Source organism: Syngnathus leptorhynchus, chromosome 13 (assembly GCF_054491065.1).
Source record: "Syngnathus leptorhynchus isolate UIUO chromosome 13, UIUO_Slep, whole genome shotgun sequence".
In the NCBI taxonomy this organism is placed as follows: domain Eukaryota; kingdom Metazoa; phylum Chordata; class Actinopteri; order Syngnathiformes; family Syngnathidae; genus Syngnathus; species Syngnathus leptorhynchus.
Window position 1 is genome coordinate 345955 of NC_141207.1, and position 15309 is coordinate 361263.

At 50.6% G+C, this 15309-nt stretch overlaps 3 protein-coding genes across 3 annotated transcripts; all 3 read left to right on the plus strand.

The window, feature by feature from the left end:
• The first annotated feature begins 338 nt into the window (after positions 1 to 338).
• Positions 339 to 4222, plus strand: rsph4a (radial spoke head component 4A). Its single transcript, XM_085927584.1, has 7 exons — positions 339 to 595; positions 1153 to 1378; positions 2165 to 2452; positions 2695 to 3144; positions 3256 to 3397; positions 3471 to 3588; positions 3780 to 4222. The coding sequence occupies exons 1-7, from the start codon at positions 507 to 509 to the stop codon at positions 4012 to 4014; spliced, it is 1548 nt and encodes a 515-aa protein (XP_085783710.1). The 5' UTR covers positions 339 to 506; the 3' UTR covers positions 4015 to 4222.
• A 17-nt stretch (positions 4223 to 4239) lies between these two features.
• lonp1 (lon peptidase 1, mitochondrial) lies at positions 4240 to 10562 on the plus strand. The gene is made up of 21 exons (XM_085927581.1): positions 4240 to 4906; positions 5072 to 5160; positions 5252 to 5371; positions 5464 to 5602; positions 5684 to 5791; positions 5987 to 6048; positions 6180 to 6309; positions 6404 to 6487; positions 6559 to 6627; positions 6705 to 6856; positions 6937 to 7075; positions 7145 to 7323; positions 7404 to 7491; positions 7776 to 7898; positions 7979 to 8095; positions 8201 to 8341; positions 8499 to 8664; positions 8747 to 8830; positions 9260 to 9387; positions 9459 to 9623; positions 9741 to 10562. Exons 1-21 carry the CDS (start codon positions 4334 to 4336, stop codon positions 9888 to 9890), a joined length of 3006 nt encoding a protein of 1001 aa, XP_085783707.1. The 5' UTR covers positions 4240 to 4333; the 3' UTR covers positions 9891 to 10562.
• A 204-nt stretch (positions 10563 to 10766) lies between these two features.
• pde6d (phosphodiesterase 6D, cGMP-specific, rod, delta) lies at positions 10767 to 15254 on the plus strand. The gene is made up of 5 exons (XM_085927593.1): positions 10767 to 11069; positions 13179 to 13267; positions 13356 to 13481; positions 13718 to 13823; positions 14006 to 15254. Exons 1-5 carry the CDS (start codon positions 11020 to 11022, stop codon positions 14085 to 14087), a joined length of 453 nt encoding a protein of 150 aa, XP_085783719.1. The 5' UTR covers positions 10767 to 11019; the 3' UTR covers positions 14088 to 15254.
• The last annotated feature ends 55 nt before the right edge of the window (positions 15255 to 15309 follow it).

Sequence of the window (15309 nt, forward strand, 5' to 3'; positions counted from 1 at the left end):
AATGTCAAAATTTGCTTCTTACAGAGGCTCATAAATTTGAAAATAAAATAACATAACAACTATGAATAAATCAACCATTCAGGCCTTGGAGTAGCAAGAAAAAGTGCATAGAAAATTCCAGAAAAGACTTCAACTGGCGGTGATTGAGATCTTTGTGTTACTGTGGACAGAACATCCTCCATCTTCAGCCCTTTACCACACAGGGATAAACAGATAATTCACCTGCACAGTTCATTCCTTTTAGCACTCATGGTTGCCGCACCATTAGTGGGCAGGCAATGTGTCGCTAGCTCATCAGTCGCGCAACCGATGTGTTTTTGTTTCCATGGCAACCCTGGTTGCCTTCTTCGCGCTTACGAGTGGCGTCCACGTTTGCTTTGGCGACGCCGCTAAATTTCCGTGCCAAGTGGGAAAGCGAGTGTTTTCCATTGTGTTGAAGTGTCAAGTGTCTCCCGTTTGCTGCCGTCCAAGGTGAAGGAAGGAAGGAAGGAAGGAAGGAAGCCAAGATGGACGGAACGCAGCAGGTCAGCCTGCAGGTGGCGGCTTCCTTCAAAGCTTTCCTCATGAAGAGCAGCAGCAAGAGCAACTTAAACCTGTGAGTTACGTCATTTGTGCTTTTGTTATTCACGTTTACTTACCCGAAGAATCAAACCGAATTTAAAAGTTGTCCGATTGTATGAAGAGACAAACACGTTTTATGTATATTGTGACACATACCCTACTATTTCTCGTTAATATATTTGTATTTCGTATTTGGCAATTTGGTGTCTGTCGGCTACCGTTGAGCAGAGATCATGACATTAAATGTCAAACTAGTCTGGCGTCATTAGTATTAGATCCGCTGGCATGCATGGCTTGGGTCTTTTGGACAACAACTGCTGTAGTTATATACTAAATCCACAGACATATGCATAAACCACGATAAAAATGTATTGCTTTAATAAACATTTGTCAAAATGTTGATCATCTGCTCCATATTTTGCTCAGTCCCATTTTTTTCCTCGGTATTTGCAGACATAAAAAGTTCAAATTCAGATAATCACAGATTGATGAACTTCCATAGCCAATTACTTTTTTAATTTTAGTGTGATTTTTTTTTAACTCAAATGAAATCCATACGACTGCATCTCACCCCATGCCCCAATTTGGCAGGTACGACCACCTTTCTCGCCTGCTGATGCGCGCGATCGAGGAGCGTCCTCACGACGTGGTGGACGTGATGGAGGACCTAAGTCACGATGTGAAGCTGCGCCTTTACCAGGACACGCAGAGCAGCCTCCAGGACCTCCAGCAGACCACCGCTGCCGAGGAGTTGGCAGAGCAGCAAAAGGTTCTCTTTGTCAGGCCTGAGGACGCCCCCGAGCATGAATTCGAGTTGGTACGATTAACACGCTATCTCCTCATTGCGTTCATTCGACTCAACAAAGCCACAGAATGCAGAGAACCCTGCATAATTGTGACTCAGAATTGGAGAATTTTTTTTATTTTTTTTTTATCGATTGACATTATTGTTGGCGCACTGGTTAACACGTGCGCCACACAGTTAGGGTCAAAGTCCCAATGATTGTCACACACACATCTGAGTGTGGTGAAATATGTCCCCTGCATTTAACCCATCCATCCCCATGTGATTTGGATCCATCCCCTGCCCTGCCCTGCCCTGCCCTGCCCTGGGGAGAGAGAGGGGAGCAGTGAGCAGTAGCGGGGCCCGCGCTCGGGAATCATTTGGTGATCAATTCCAACCCTTAATGCTGAGTGCCAAGCAGGGAGGCAATGGGTCCCATTTATAGTCTTTGATAAGTTGAGGAAATGTATTTTTACATTAGTCACAATTTTGGGCTTTGCCACTATCTTGCGGTGCCCAGGAGCCGCCGTCTGTTCAAGTGACTTAATTGAATTGTTTTGAATGATATTTAACAATGTTAGTGTGGTGTGTAAAGTATATTAGGAGGAATTTTTTACATTTGTTGCTAAACAACATTTTTTGGGGGTGTCAGGAACAAAGGTATTTCAAGGTACCTCTGTGTGAGAAGCAGACTTGAACATCACTGTTAACGTGTCTCGCTGCAACATGGGCCTTGTAGGATGTGGAATGAACGCCCAAAGGTCTTTCCATAAGCACAAAAGGGGTCGAACGGTGTTTGTATGACTCGTCGCTTCTCAGGAGTCGGCCCTTCCGAACGTGAGCGAGATCGCATACTTCCTGGAGCAGGCGGGCGTGGGCCTGGGCCGCGAAGAGATGCAACGGGTCTTCCTGGCCCTCAAGCAGCTGGTGTCGTCCTACACCATGCAGCGCTGTCGCCTGTGGGGCAAAATTCTGGGCATCGAGAGGAGCTACATCATCGCCGAGGCTGAGTTCGGAGAGGGCGAGGAGGAGGACGAGGATGGGCCAGAGGAGGTGGCTGACGAGGAGGCCCGGGAAGTTGACGCCAAGGAGAAAGCCGAGCGCGAGGTGAATGGCCGACGACGATCTGCATGTCCACAAAAAAGGACAGGGCGTTTCAAATGCGGACGTAACCTTGGCTCGTCATCCAGGGAACGCTTGGTGTGATATTGAAGATGACACCGTCGCGTGATGTCATAGGGTGGCGACGCTATCAGTGACAATATAGTGTGACATTGATAGCGTAGCAATATTTCATTTTTAAAATGGAAAGATGGGCCAGCTGACTTTTGAAATTTTCATGCGGTTAGATGGACCCCCTCCCCCAGTCGACGTACAAAGCTCCCCCCGTGGTTCCCAAGGAGGCCAAAGGAACCGGAGCCAACAAGTTTGTGTACTTTGTGTGCAACGAGGCAGGCCTGCCGTGGACCAAGCTGCCGTCTGTCACGCCGGCCCAGATCACGGTGGCCCGCCAGATCCGCAAGTTCTTCACGGGCAGGCTGGACGCCCCCATCGTTAGCTACCCGCCCTTCCCGGGCAACGAGGCCAACTACCTGCGGGCGCAGATCGCCCGCATCTCGGCCGGCACGCAGATCAGCCCGCAGGGCTTTTACCAGGCCATCGAGGAGGAAGGCGCCGAGGAGGAGGGCTCCTCTGAGGATGGCATCGAAGAGAACCCCGAGTACGAGGGTGTCCCCGTCGGTGAGCTGGTGGACTCCTTGTCCTCGTGGGTGCATCACACGCAGCACATCCTGCAGCAGGTACTGCTTTTTGTATTTTGCTGTAGATGATTTACAAATAGCACTTTGAGCAGATGTTTAGTCCTTCACTTGTGAGTTAGACCACGGCGCACTCAGTCGTTGACGTTTCAGGGCCGCTGCACCTGGGTGAACTTGGCCGTGAAGACGGAAGATGAGTCCAACGAGGAGGAGGGCGAGGAGGTCGAGGAGGACCCCGACGAGCCCGAGCCCGAGGTGGGCCCCCCGCTGCTCACGCCGCTCTCCCAGGACGCAGGTTAGTCCACTCCTCTCCCTCTCAGCGGTACGCGGAGGGAACCATTCCTCCTCACGTTGGGTTATCCCGGCAGAAATCCTCGAGACGGTTCCTTGGAGCTCCAGCCTGTCGTCCACGCTCACCTCCCAGCACGCCATCGCCATCATGCGCTCCAACTGCTGGCCGGGGGCGTGTGCCTACGCTTACGCTAAGTAAGTTCTTTGCGCCGGTCCGTCGACCCGAGGTGGCAGGAAGTCAGTCACTAATGCCGTAAGGAGGGCCTGGAACGGCTCGCTTCTATAATCCCCATTCATCAAGCGTGGAAACATCAGCAAACCGGAGTCCAATACATGACTGGAGTCCACCACATTCACCGAAGCTTTTGCCCCTTGTGCTTATGCAGGAAGTTTGAGAACATCTACGTGGGCTGGGGGCTGAAATACCCGGGTGACGGCTACAGCCCACTACTCCCACCCGCGCCCCAGAATGAGTATCCCAGTGCCCCCGAGATCACAGAGGACGTGGACCCCACTGTGGAGGAGGAGCAGGCCCTGCAGGACGCGCTGGACGAGAAGCAGGCGGCCGAGGAGGCTGAGGAGGGAGACTCGGACGAGGAGCAGGACGAGGATGACGACTGAGGCCCGTCGTGCTTAAACGTCTGTTAGGGTGGATAGATTAGTTTGATCCTTTGATTATGTTGGAATGTAACCTGTAATAATGAACCAAGCTTGTCCTGTCTTAACAAAGTGCTAAGATTCTTTGAACTGATTGATCCTTTGAACCGATTGACCAGTCGCAGAGGAAGCGATCGGTTGGGTCTTCAACATTTACAAAGAATTTCACAGAGGCAGAGAGTTGTCTTCAATGGCCACAAAGCTTCTTTTGCAAAAGGACGGCGATTAAACAACAGCAAGTGTTGCTCAAAAACCCAAGAACGAATGCCTCTCCAGCTTTTGCATGTTCCAAACGACAACCGTGGCGTCATCAAGCTTGGCCGGAAGTAGGAGACACATGCGCCGTGGAAAGCTCCAGACAAACATGGCGACGTACGTGAAGATGATAAGAGCAGCGGGATTTCTCCAAAGAACAGCACCTCACCTTTCGCCCGGGTGCTTCAGATTGGCCGTACAGCGGGCCGACACACCAGCCACCTGCTGGTGCCGCTTGGTTCGTCGGTACAACAGCTGCGGCTCGGTTCACGCCTCCAACATGACAGCAGGACCTCGTCGCTGGATGAGGGTGACCGGCGTCCGTTTTGGCCTCCTCGAGTCATCGCCTTTCCGCCCCAGAGCCTTCGGAAACCGGGCGAGCGGTGCCGGCCTCCACGGGGAGGATGGCGCGGAGAGCGGCGGCGGCGGCGGTGACTCGGGAGGAGAGGAGTCCGGCGGTGGCGAGGACGGAGGAGCGGCGTATGCTGGAGCTCAGATAACAGCTCTGACCCCCATGACGGTGCCCGAAGTTTTTCCCATTGTGCCGCTGATTGCCGTGAGCAGGAACCCTGTGTTTCCCCGATTCATCAAGATCATCGAGGTGAGAAGAATGATGTCATGTTTCAACTTTGAAGGACCACCGTGCAATGTTTGGGGGGCATCCCTCATTTGATGACTTGATATGAGAATTTGCAATATATTTGGTACTCACAAATGTATCTCTGTGTTGTTGTTTTTTTGACCCGTGACGTTGTGCTTCCGGCAGGTGAAAAACAAAAGCCTGATGGAGCTCCTCAGGAGGAAGGTTCGATTGGCGCAGCCCTACGCCGGAGTATTCCTCAAGAAAGAAGACAAGTACGTCCTGCCCGCGTCGTGACACCGCCCCCGTCCACCCCATGGCAATCTCAGTACGGTGCGTGCGTGCGTGCGTGCGCGTGTGTTGCAGCGACGAGTCGGACGTGGTGGAGTCCCTGGATGCCGTCTACGCCACGGGAACCTTTGTGCAGATCCACGAGATGCAGGACCTCGGGGACAAGCTAAGGATGATCGTCATGGGTCATCGCAGGTTAGGAAAAAGAGGAGAGTTTGTGCAAGTGGGGCATACGCAACGCTTTCCTGGAACGGCCGCGCAAGCTTACCTGATGAGCCGTTTCGCAGGATCCGCATCACCCGACGTCTGGAGGTAGAGCCCGAGGAGGCGGAAGCGGCGGCGGCGGACTCGCCTGAGTCTCAAGGCCAGGCCGCGTCGGGACGCCCAACCAAGCGCGATCGGCGGGAGGAGCGGATAGAGGACAAGGTCTCTCCACGTGTTCTTGTCCGCTCTGCGCCGCCGTCCGGGCTCATGTCACCTTTCTGTGCTTTTTTTGGGGACGGCCAGATCGCCCGAGCTGACCTGATGCCAGAACTGCAGCCCTCGTCCGGCGTCCTCATGGTGGAGGTGGACAACGTCCTCCACGAGCAGTTTACCGTCACAGAGGAAGTCAAGGTCGATCCGCGCGCGCGCGCAAGCACATACAATGCAAAGCAAAACATGGGAATCTTCTTCTTTGGGCAGCTCGCGCTAGGAGTCACCACAGTAGATCAAAATCAGTTTTACGCTCATCCAAACACACACACACACATTTAGGTTGATGTTTTTTCTGGAAAGTGTTTCCTTTTTGTCAAAAACATTTGTGTGCAGGCGCTGACGGCTGAAATTGTCAAGACCATCCGTGACATCATTGCGCTCAACCCCCTCTACAGGTCACTTTGTGTGCATATGCGTGTTTGACATGTTGTGTGCGTGTGTCCTTCTATGGTTGTGTAGTAGCACATGTAGTGTGTTTGCCTTTGCCTCCCACCTAGCAGCCTGTGCCTGCTTTTCTCCACATTAGGGAGTCTGTTCTGCAGATGATGCAGGCGGGCCAACGCGTGGTAGACAACCCCATCTACCTGAGTGACATGGGTGCTGCACTAACCGGGGCGGAGTCACACGAGCTGCAGGATGTCCTTGAGGAAACCAACGTGGGCGCTGCCGCCAATCTCCACACCGCCGCATCATATCCGAATTTCTCCAGCATGTCTTCATGTACGTGTATGCGTGTTCATGTGCGCACAGATCCCAAAGCGTCTGTACAAAGCTCTGTCGCTGCTCAAAAAGGAGTTTGAGCTCAGCAAGTTGCAGCAGCGTCTGGGCCGAGAGGTGAGCGCTCAAAAGGGAAAGGGCGTTTTGGCCCGCCAAACTAATGCCAAATGTCGCCACGTCCGTTGCAGGTGGAAGAGAAGATCAAGCAGACGCACCGCAAGTACCTGTTGCAGGAGCAACTCAAGATTATCAAGAAGGTGACGACTGGCCGACGTTCAGACGTACGACACGCTCCGTCCGTGGCTTTAATGCGTCTGTACCGACACGCGTGCAGGAGTTGGGCCTAGAGAAGGAGGACAAGGAAGCCATCGAGGAGAAGTTCCGCGATCGTCTGAAGGACAGGACCATCCCCCAGCACATCATGGACGTCATCAACGAGGAACTCACCAAGATGACCTTGCTCGACAACCACTCATCAGAGTTCAAGTGGGTGAATTTGAACCTTCTGGTCTGGACCGCACGGAGCACAACCAACATCTTTGCACCTGTACGTTTCTTATCTTCAGTGTGACCCGCAACTACCTGGACTGGCTCACCAGCATGCCCTGGGGCATCAACAGTGAGGAGAACCTGGCGTTGGACAAGGCCAAGGAGGTTCTGGAGGAAGATCATTATGGGATGGATGATGTGAAGAAGCGTATATTGGTCAGTACGCGCATGCACGTGAGCGTGCACGTCGACACGGTTCCTGAGGGCCTCGATGGCTTTGTGCAGGAGTTCATTGCGGTCAGCCAGCTGCGAGGCTCCACGCAGGGAAAGATCCTGTGCTTCTACGGCCCTCCGGGGGTGGGCAAGACATCCATCGCCCGCTCCATTGCCCGCGCCCTTAACCGCGAGTACTTCAGGTTTAGCGTGGGTGGCATGACGGACGTCGCCGAAATCAAAGGACACAGGTGGAAGCCGCGTTTGGCGTCACGGCCACAACGGCAGCTGGACTCTTTTCTCCAACGCGCGTGCGCCTGTGCGTGCTCAGGAGGACGTACGTGGGTGCCATGCCAGGAAAGATTATCCAGTGCCTCAAGAAAACCAAAATGGAAAACCCACTGGTTCTCATAGATGAGGTCAGTACTGAAGTGACTTTTCATCTCAAGTTTCACAGCGTTTTAGTTCTTGCTACTTCTTGGATTGAAAAGGAATCAGAGGTTCCCGGGCCTCTTCTTCCACTGGCGGGGTCTTCTGTCGACTTTGATGAGTTTCAGGCGGGGCTTCCTCTAAAGCCCCCGTGAGCTCTTTGTTGAGGGGTACAGTTCACCAAAACCACTTTGAGGTGGTCTCGGCCCAAAGGGTCAACATGCTGTCGTTGCTGTGGAGACTGAATGTCATTTTCATACCGTGCCGTTACTAGGTGGACAAGATGGGCCGCGGCTATCAGGGCGACCCGTCCTCGGCTTTGCTGGAGCTTCTGGACCCCGAGCAGAACGCCAACTTCCTGGACCACTACCTGGATGTTCCCGTGGATCTTTCCAAGGTGGGACAGTGTCGCCTCACATCTCTACATAATCGCCGGCCGGCCGGCCCTTTGACTCAGACTGTGTTTGTATGTCGAAGGTTCTGTTCATCTGCACGGCCAACGTGACCGACACCATCCCGGAACCGCTCCGAGACCGCATGGAGATGATTAACGTGTCGGGTTACGTGGCTCAGGAAAAACTGGCCATCGCCGAGGTAACATAAGCCATGCGGATGATTCTCTTGGCCTCAGTTTGAGCCTGGAAAAAAACCCCTGATGAGGAGAATGATTATGATGATAACTTTCCCGGCATGGTCCAGCGTTACCTTGTCCCCCAGCTGCGCTCACTGTGCGGCCTGAGCGAGGAGAAGGCATCCATCTCGTCCGAAGCGCTCAGTCTACTAATCCGACAGTACTGCAGAGAGTCCGGCGTCAGGAACCTGCAGAAGCAAGTGGAAAAGGTCAGTGGCCCCTTTATTGTAGCTCAACATTTTCAAAGGGCAAAAGGTCTTTGACGCGCGTTGACTTTGAAATCAACAAATAATTGTTGTATTCATCGGGACGTCAATATCGTGAAGGTTTTAAGAGGAGCATTTTGGTGGTATGTCTGTCAACCAGGTTTTCCGTAAGGTGGCTTTCGCCATCGTCAGCGGGCAGCAGCAGGTGGTCAGCGTCTCAGCACAAAACCTTCAAGACTACGTTGGGAAACCACTTTTCACTGTGGACAGGATGTATGATGTTACGCCACCGGGAGTTGTCATGGGCCTGGCGTGGACCGCCATGGGTGAGTCTCACACACACACACACACACACACACACACACACACACACACACACATACGCTGACGGCATTGTTGCGTGTGCAGGAGGCTCGACTCTGTTCATCGAGACATCCTTGCGTCGTCCTTCGGCTAAAGATGGCAAAGGAGAAGGTTCTCTGGAGCTAACAGGTCAGCAAACAGCACAATCGCTGCTTGGCAGCTGGGACAGCTTCTTCTCTGCGTTCGTCACTCCATGGACGTTTTGCGGGTTTTCAACATGTTTGGCTATTTTCTCTTGACCTGGTTCGGGACTTTTTTGCCCGTTGGTTCTCAACTTGGCTGGCTCTTGATGTGCACTCCTCAACTCATTCCTGATTGCGGTCCTTTGTTGGCTCCTGATGTGGTTCCTGACAGGGTTCTTCTTCCCAATTGCTTGTTGAGACGTTACTTGTTTCACTACCGACTTGTTTTCATTTGGTTTGTGATGTGATTTTCGATGGTTTTCACTTTTCTTTGATGGTTAAATGCACCTTTGTATCCTTTGACGCAGTGGGCTGAAGGTCTCAAGATTCGACAGCAAGAGAAGTGTAACCGGCTGTTCATATTTCCCTCCCTTAGGTCAGCTGGGTGACGTCATGAAGGAAAGCGCTAAAATCGCCTCGACCTTCGCCAGAGCCTTCCTGATGCAGCGGGAACCCGAAAACCGCTTCCTGCTCGACTCTCACCTGCACCTTCATGTTCCGGAGGTGGCTACCAAAGCAAGAAGGTTTCAGAGCTCGCCGCCAGATTGTGTTCATTTTTCATTTCCTTGCGTCAGGGGGCCACGCCCAAGGACGGCCCGAGCGCTGGCTGCACCATCGTCACGGCCCTGTTGTCCCTGGCGACCGCTCGGTCCGTGCATCCAAACGTGGCCATGACCGGCGAGATATCCTTGACAGGGAAGATCCTTCCTGTGGGAGGCATCAAGGAGAAGACCATCGCCGTGAGTGCCCCGCTCAAAACGCTCGCACGTTTGCCTTTGGTCAGCCAGTCCTGCCGGCTTGCCTGCCTCCGTCCGTCGCGTAGCCGCATGGACACGTTGATTTTTATTTGCCGACAGGCCCGACGCGCCGGCGTGACCTGCATCATCTTGCCGGCGGAGAACAGGAAGGATTTCTCTGACCTCCCGGACTACATCTCAGATGGCCTGGAGGTTCACTTTGTGGACCACTACAGTCAGATCTACCCGGTAGTCTTCCCTCAGTCTTGAGCGCCAAGTGCACGTCACGTCCACTCGGTCCGGGTCGGCGGGCAGTGCCGTGGCCGAAACGCCCGCCACCGACGGAGCGACGACAAGCTGGGATGTCGCCGGTCTGCTGCCAGCCAGCCAGCCTGGCCAGCCAGCCAGCCTGGCCAGCCGTGGCTGCCGTGTTGCTTGCTACGGACAAACACTTTGATAGATGATTATAATTATTTTTATTTTATATTATTGTCAATGTATGCTTGTGTAAAAAATGCAATATAACATTTATGATGAAGACAAAATGCTAATCTCATTCTATTACAAGGTTGCCATTGACCTGTTTTTGAAACAAATTTCCTAAAGATCTTGCACTTTTATACAAGAAATTTCAGATCAATTACAAATAGTGCACATTCAGAATGGAAACCAATTTTCCAGGGGGATACCTCAGTAGGCGGGGGACACTCAGAACTGGTTGCCAACCAATCACAGGGAACACAGAGACGAACAATCCTTCACATTGTTAGTACACTTATGGCAGACATGAAAATGCAAATGAATCAGTCCAAAACAAAGCTTTTGAACGTTAATTGTGAACGTTCTTTTATTTATCGCGATAACAGATGCATGATCGAACACAGAAATAATCATTGCGAATTACAATCCACTCATAATAAACTACAAAAGTGTTCTTTAAAATCGCGTTCATTTCCCTGCTGAAAAGCGCGTGCGTGTGTGGTTGCCCCTGGTGACGCGTCTCGAGCTCGCTCGCCCCTGCCCCTCCACCATCAGCACCGTGTTGCCTCTCGGGCCCCGATTGGCCGGATAGAGTTTAGCGCTGCATACAATTGGCCAGATTGGCCGTCGATCAAGTGGATGGGCTATATTTAGCTGATTGCATTATCAGCTCAGGTTTGAACCTGCTGCTACAGTGAGCCAAGCCCCGCGACGCACGGCCAAGTCTGCAGAAGTGCATTTCCAGTGCAACCTCGTTTTCGGCCGCATTTGGACATCCCCGAGCAGGCGAGCGGCCGCCTGGCTACTGGCAAGCTAACGTCACGGCTAACTAATACAGACAGCACCCCTGTCCTGTCCTCCGAGCTTTTCTCAAACCTTCGCGGGACGACTCGACAGAGAGGGAGACCACAAAGGAGCCATGTCTTCAGACGAAGACAGGGCCAAGGAGATTCTGAAGGGTTTCAAACTGTATCCTTTTCCTTCTGGAGCAGATACATCCACGTCAAGTTCAATGCAATCGTGCGGAAAGGGCTCGCGTTTGAATTGGATTAGCCGCAAGCTAACTAGCCAGTTAGCCTTGATGTGGAAAAGCGAGAACGAAGACAGCGAGCGATGGTGGTCAGTCGGGCAGATGGTTGAGGTTGGTGACGGTGTCCGCTTCGTTTTGGGGCCCCCGAATCCGCTCCTGTCGTCGTCTTCTCCGCGAGCGATGTCGTGATAAGTGCTGCTCTAGCGCCACTTTTACAGCAGGCTAAACCATTTGAAAGACTAGTGTGATCGCGACCCCCCCAACTCCCTCCCTGCATATTATCAAAGTCATTTATTATGGGATTAAATGTGACTCCAACGAAAATGCTAGCCAATCTGTGGCTTTATCACTTGCACTTGCTTAAGTTTGAAATATTTGGCCAGCTATTGTCATATTTTTCAGAGCATGAGGTCAGCATGAATTTGGGTGACTATGAATTGTACTTTTCGGACTTCGAGTGATGTTGCGTTTCTGACTCGCTGGCATAAGCACAGTACGTCTATTATAATTCGTATATCCATCCATGTGTGTTGTAATATGATAGACGTCAACAGATCATATTGGGCTTCCCCTTATAATAGTCGTGAAAAAATGTGAGTATAGGTGGTCCATAGGTGGTCCTATTTAACTAGAGAATTGTTTCATTCATTCAATATTCAAATATTAAAATGAGAATAACAAAGTTCTTGTTTTTACAGGGCCTATTTTAACCATCTTTAAATGAACAGACTCGCACGCCCAAATGCTTGATGTCGCCTTGCGCCGCTGCCGTGAATCAATTCTGGCATTTGAGAAAGTTCCGTTCATTTCCTGTTTTCAGGTGCCTGAAGTGGCAGCAACTGAACCCGGATCAGTGCAAGTGTGTTAGCGAGGTCAATCTGTGGATGCGGGCGGCGAGGTAATACCTAAATCCAGCGGAACAGGATTTATTTAGCGCCTGCAAGAACTTCTCAAAAACCTGATAGGCATGGAAAAAAAGTCAAGGTATTTTAGAAATAAGCATACAAAATGTATGAAGAGACTCAAAAATCGATCTCCCATTCGTATTTTCTGTTGACAAGCGTGGCCGGTCTGCTTTTGTGGAGAATGACAGAAATGAGAGAATACTCTGTCCTGAAATGAACCTTTTGGATAGTTTCAAGTTAAACGAGGTGTTAGAAATCTTTGATTTGACAATCAGTCGAGCGCTTCTTGCCACGCTTGAGTATTTTTTCACATCCTTTCCCAATTTAACAAAAGTAGCGCCATGAAATTGAAGACAATTGAGGTGAGCGTCTTGGTGTGACTTTGACAAGCCATTTGCTATCTTCTTCTTTCTTGGAGAACAAGAAAGGTGTTCTTATTTTGTCCCCCAAGCTCGTCCCTCGTGTTTGCACCCCGACACGGTCACCTCCCTCCCCAGACAGAGTGCATGCGCGCGCTGCGCTGCCTGCCACAGTGTTAATGAGTCCCCAGCGAGCCGCCATCGTTGAGTGTTCTAAAGACCTCATCGCCGTCTTCTTAACCGCGGAAATCACTTCTGGGAGTCGGGCGCCCGTCAATCAAACGAGACGTTTTGCCCTTTGCGGCCGCCGGATATCAGCTTGAGAGGCAATTTCAAGCGTTTCCCTCTTTGCTCATGTAACAATGACATTTCCACTTACTGAAAACATTTAGTTTATTCTTATTATTTTAAGACTCATCTTGGAAGAATTTGCCAAATGGACTTAATTGAATGAATCTATTAAGCCATATTCAGCCCACGCGGGAGCTCAGCAGATGCTTTTATGTCTGTCTGTCTGTCTGTCAAAGCCAGTCGGTGTGTCTTTGTGTGTTTTTTGGTGCTAAGGGTCCGCAAAGGGCCCAGCAGCTGCGGTGCAGGCCCGCTGCGCCTGACACCAAGTGCCGTTTGAAGGTGACAGGACGCCCAAGTGGCTGAGGAGGGTTTGGTACATCAGAAATGGTGGCTAGCTTGAGGTGTTCCAATACTTTTGGCCGAACTCTGTTGTCTCCACGTGACTCTTTCCCCGATATCTTTGCGTGCGCAGCGCTTAACTTTCTGCTGTCAGAAACTGGATGAACCTCCGAGATGCCGAGACGGGTAAGGTTCTGTGGCAGGGAACTGAGGACCTGTCCATTCCCGGTGTGGAACACGAAGGTGCGCTGCGCTCTCAGTCTGCACTTGAAAGTGCACGTCTCATTTCACATGCTCATTCATCTATGTCCTGGCCTTGCTGCTCCTACAGCTCGCGTCCCCAAAAAGATTCTCAAGTGCAAAGCGGTTTCCCGAGAGCTCAACTTTTCTTCCTCGGAGAAGCTGGAGAAGTTCCGTCTGGAGCAGAAGGTTTTCTTCAAGGGACAGTGTCTAGAAGGTATGCTTCATTGTCAAGAATTGTGCTCGACTTGTCATTTTCCTACTTTTCCTCCAAATAATCCAACATTTTAATTGTGTTCATGTTGAAATGAAGTCCGTCCCCCAAAATGTTGCCGTGGCATTTATTGCTCTTATCTGTTACACGTTTTTGACATTGATTTAAAGTGACAAATTGAGACAAATTGACATTTTTCATTTAGATACAAAGACTCAAACGTGTGTTTCCGTGTCCAGAGTGGTTCTTTGAGTTTGGCTTCGTCATCCCCAACTCGACCAACACGTGGCAGTCTCTGATAGAAGCGGCGCCCGAGTCTCAGATGATGCCTGCCAACGTCTTAACGTGAGTCTGTGATGTCGTCACACGAGCACTTCCCGTTCCTTCATCCAAACGGCATCAAACAAAACTGCTTGCCTTTGCCCCCTGTTGGTCGGATGACTACTGCTTGAGAAAGTATTTGATGCCACAGAACCTGGTTGAAATGTACTGCGGCAAGCCCTTAGGTGACTTTCCCCCCCCCCCAGCGGCAACGTGATCATCGAGACCAAGTTCTTCGACAACGACCTGCACGTGAGCACGTCGCGGGTACGCCTCTTCTACGTCTAACGTCCTCCGCAGTCCCGCCGCCATCGTCGTCTTGTCCCGCCGCCAAGGAAGAAGGCCATACGCTCTGCGACGTGGACCCGACCTGCACCGGGGGAGTGCAAGCAGCGTCTCTTTGTGACCGCAACTACATGAGCACTGATCCCAAGTTAGCCAGTCGCTCGCTCCTCTCATGCCAACGCAAAAAAACCCCGAAGCTTTCTGTGTTTGCTCGCATTCACTCAGGAATCAAAATGCTTTCACAAATCCTCTCAGAGCTCATCCCGCATCTTGTAGTTCAGCGCACCTGCTGGTTTGTTTCCTTCTGGAAAAGACAAGACACCATGCAAACATCGGGTGCGGGGCGTAGAATGCACGGCCCCGCGTATACTTTGGTAGAGTTCCATCCCACTCCGCTCGTCAGATTAGTCAATGAAAATGTTTGTTGAATTGAACGTTTAATTTTGAAAAGCACAACTGGCTGACTGTGGTAATATTCAAACATCCCATGTACTCTTTGTCCAAAAACAAATCGAAAGAAGTGAATATATGTTTTTAAATTCATTTTACTCAATATTTTTTTCCAATTGTAAGCTATAAAATATAAAGAAAAGTAAAGACTCCTTAACCCCCCCCCTATTTATTTCCAATAGAAGTGTCCTTTTTGCTTGCAAATTTGGCTATTTACTGATTTTTTTTTTTTTTTTTTGTGGGGGCGGGCACATTATTTCCAGTTACTTATGGAAAACACCTGGCTTCAAATTTTTATCCACCCAATACTGTATTTGTTGATGTTTATTTACAAGGAACATTAGGGGATCTTCTGATGAGACCCATGTGTCTGTTTTGAAAATTCCAGTGAGATTCTGAAGCCCTAAAATTTGACCACACCTGATATATGATGAACAAAACAAAATATTTGAGGAGACCTGCGAAGTGTGATTTGGCCTTGAGGTGCAGGGCCAATCCAATGTAAACTGACATTTTTTGTTAGCCAGGTGTGGGTCTCTTAATGACATATCCATATGGACCGGACTGGATCGCCATGTTCCGTAGTGTTATGCTCCATTCCCAGCCAGTCATTGTTTGTTCTTTACTTTTGTTTTTCCTTAGCTGCTATGTCATCCATGTAATATAGACTTGTTTTAATAAGACTGAACTTGTGGATTAAAACCATTTTGTTGTAATACATGTCATTGCACATGTCTTTGCTCGTTATTTTATGCATGAAAAAGTCAAAAGATTT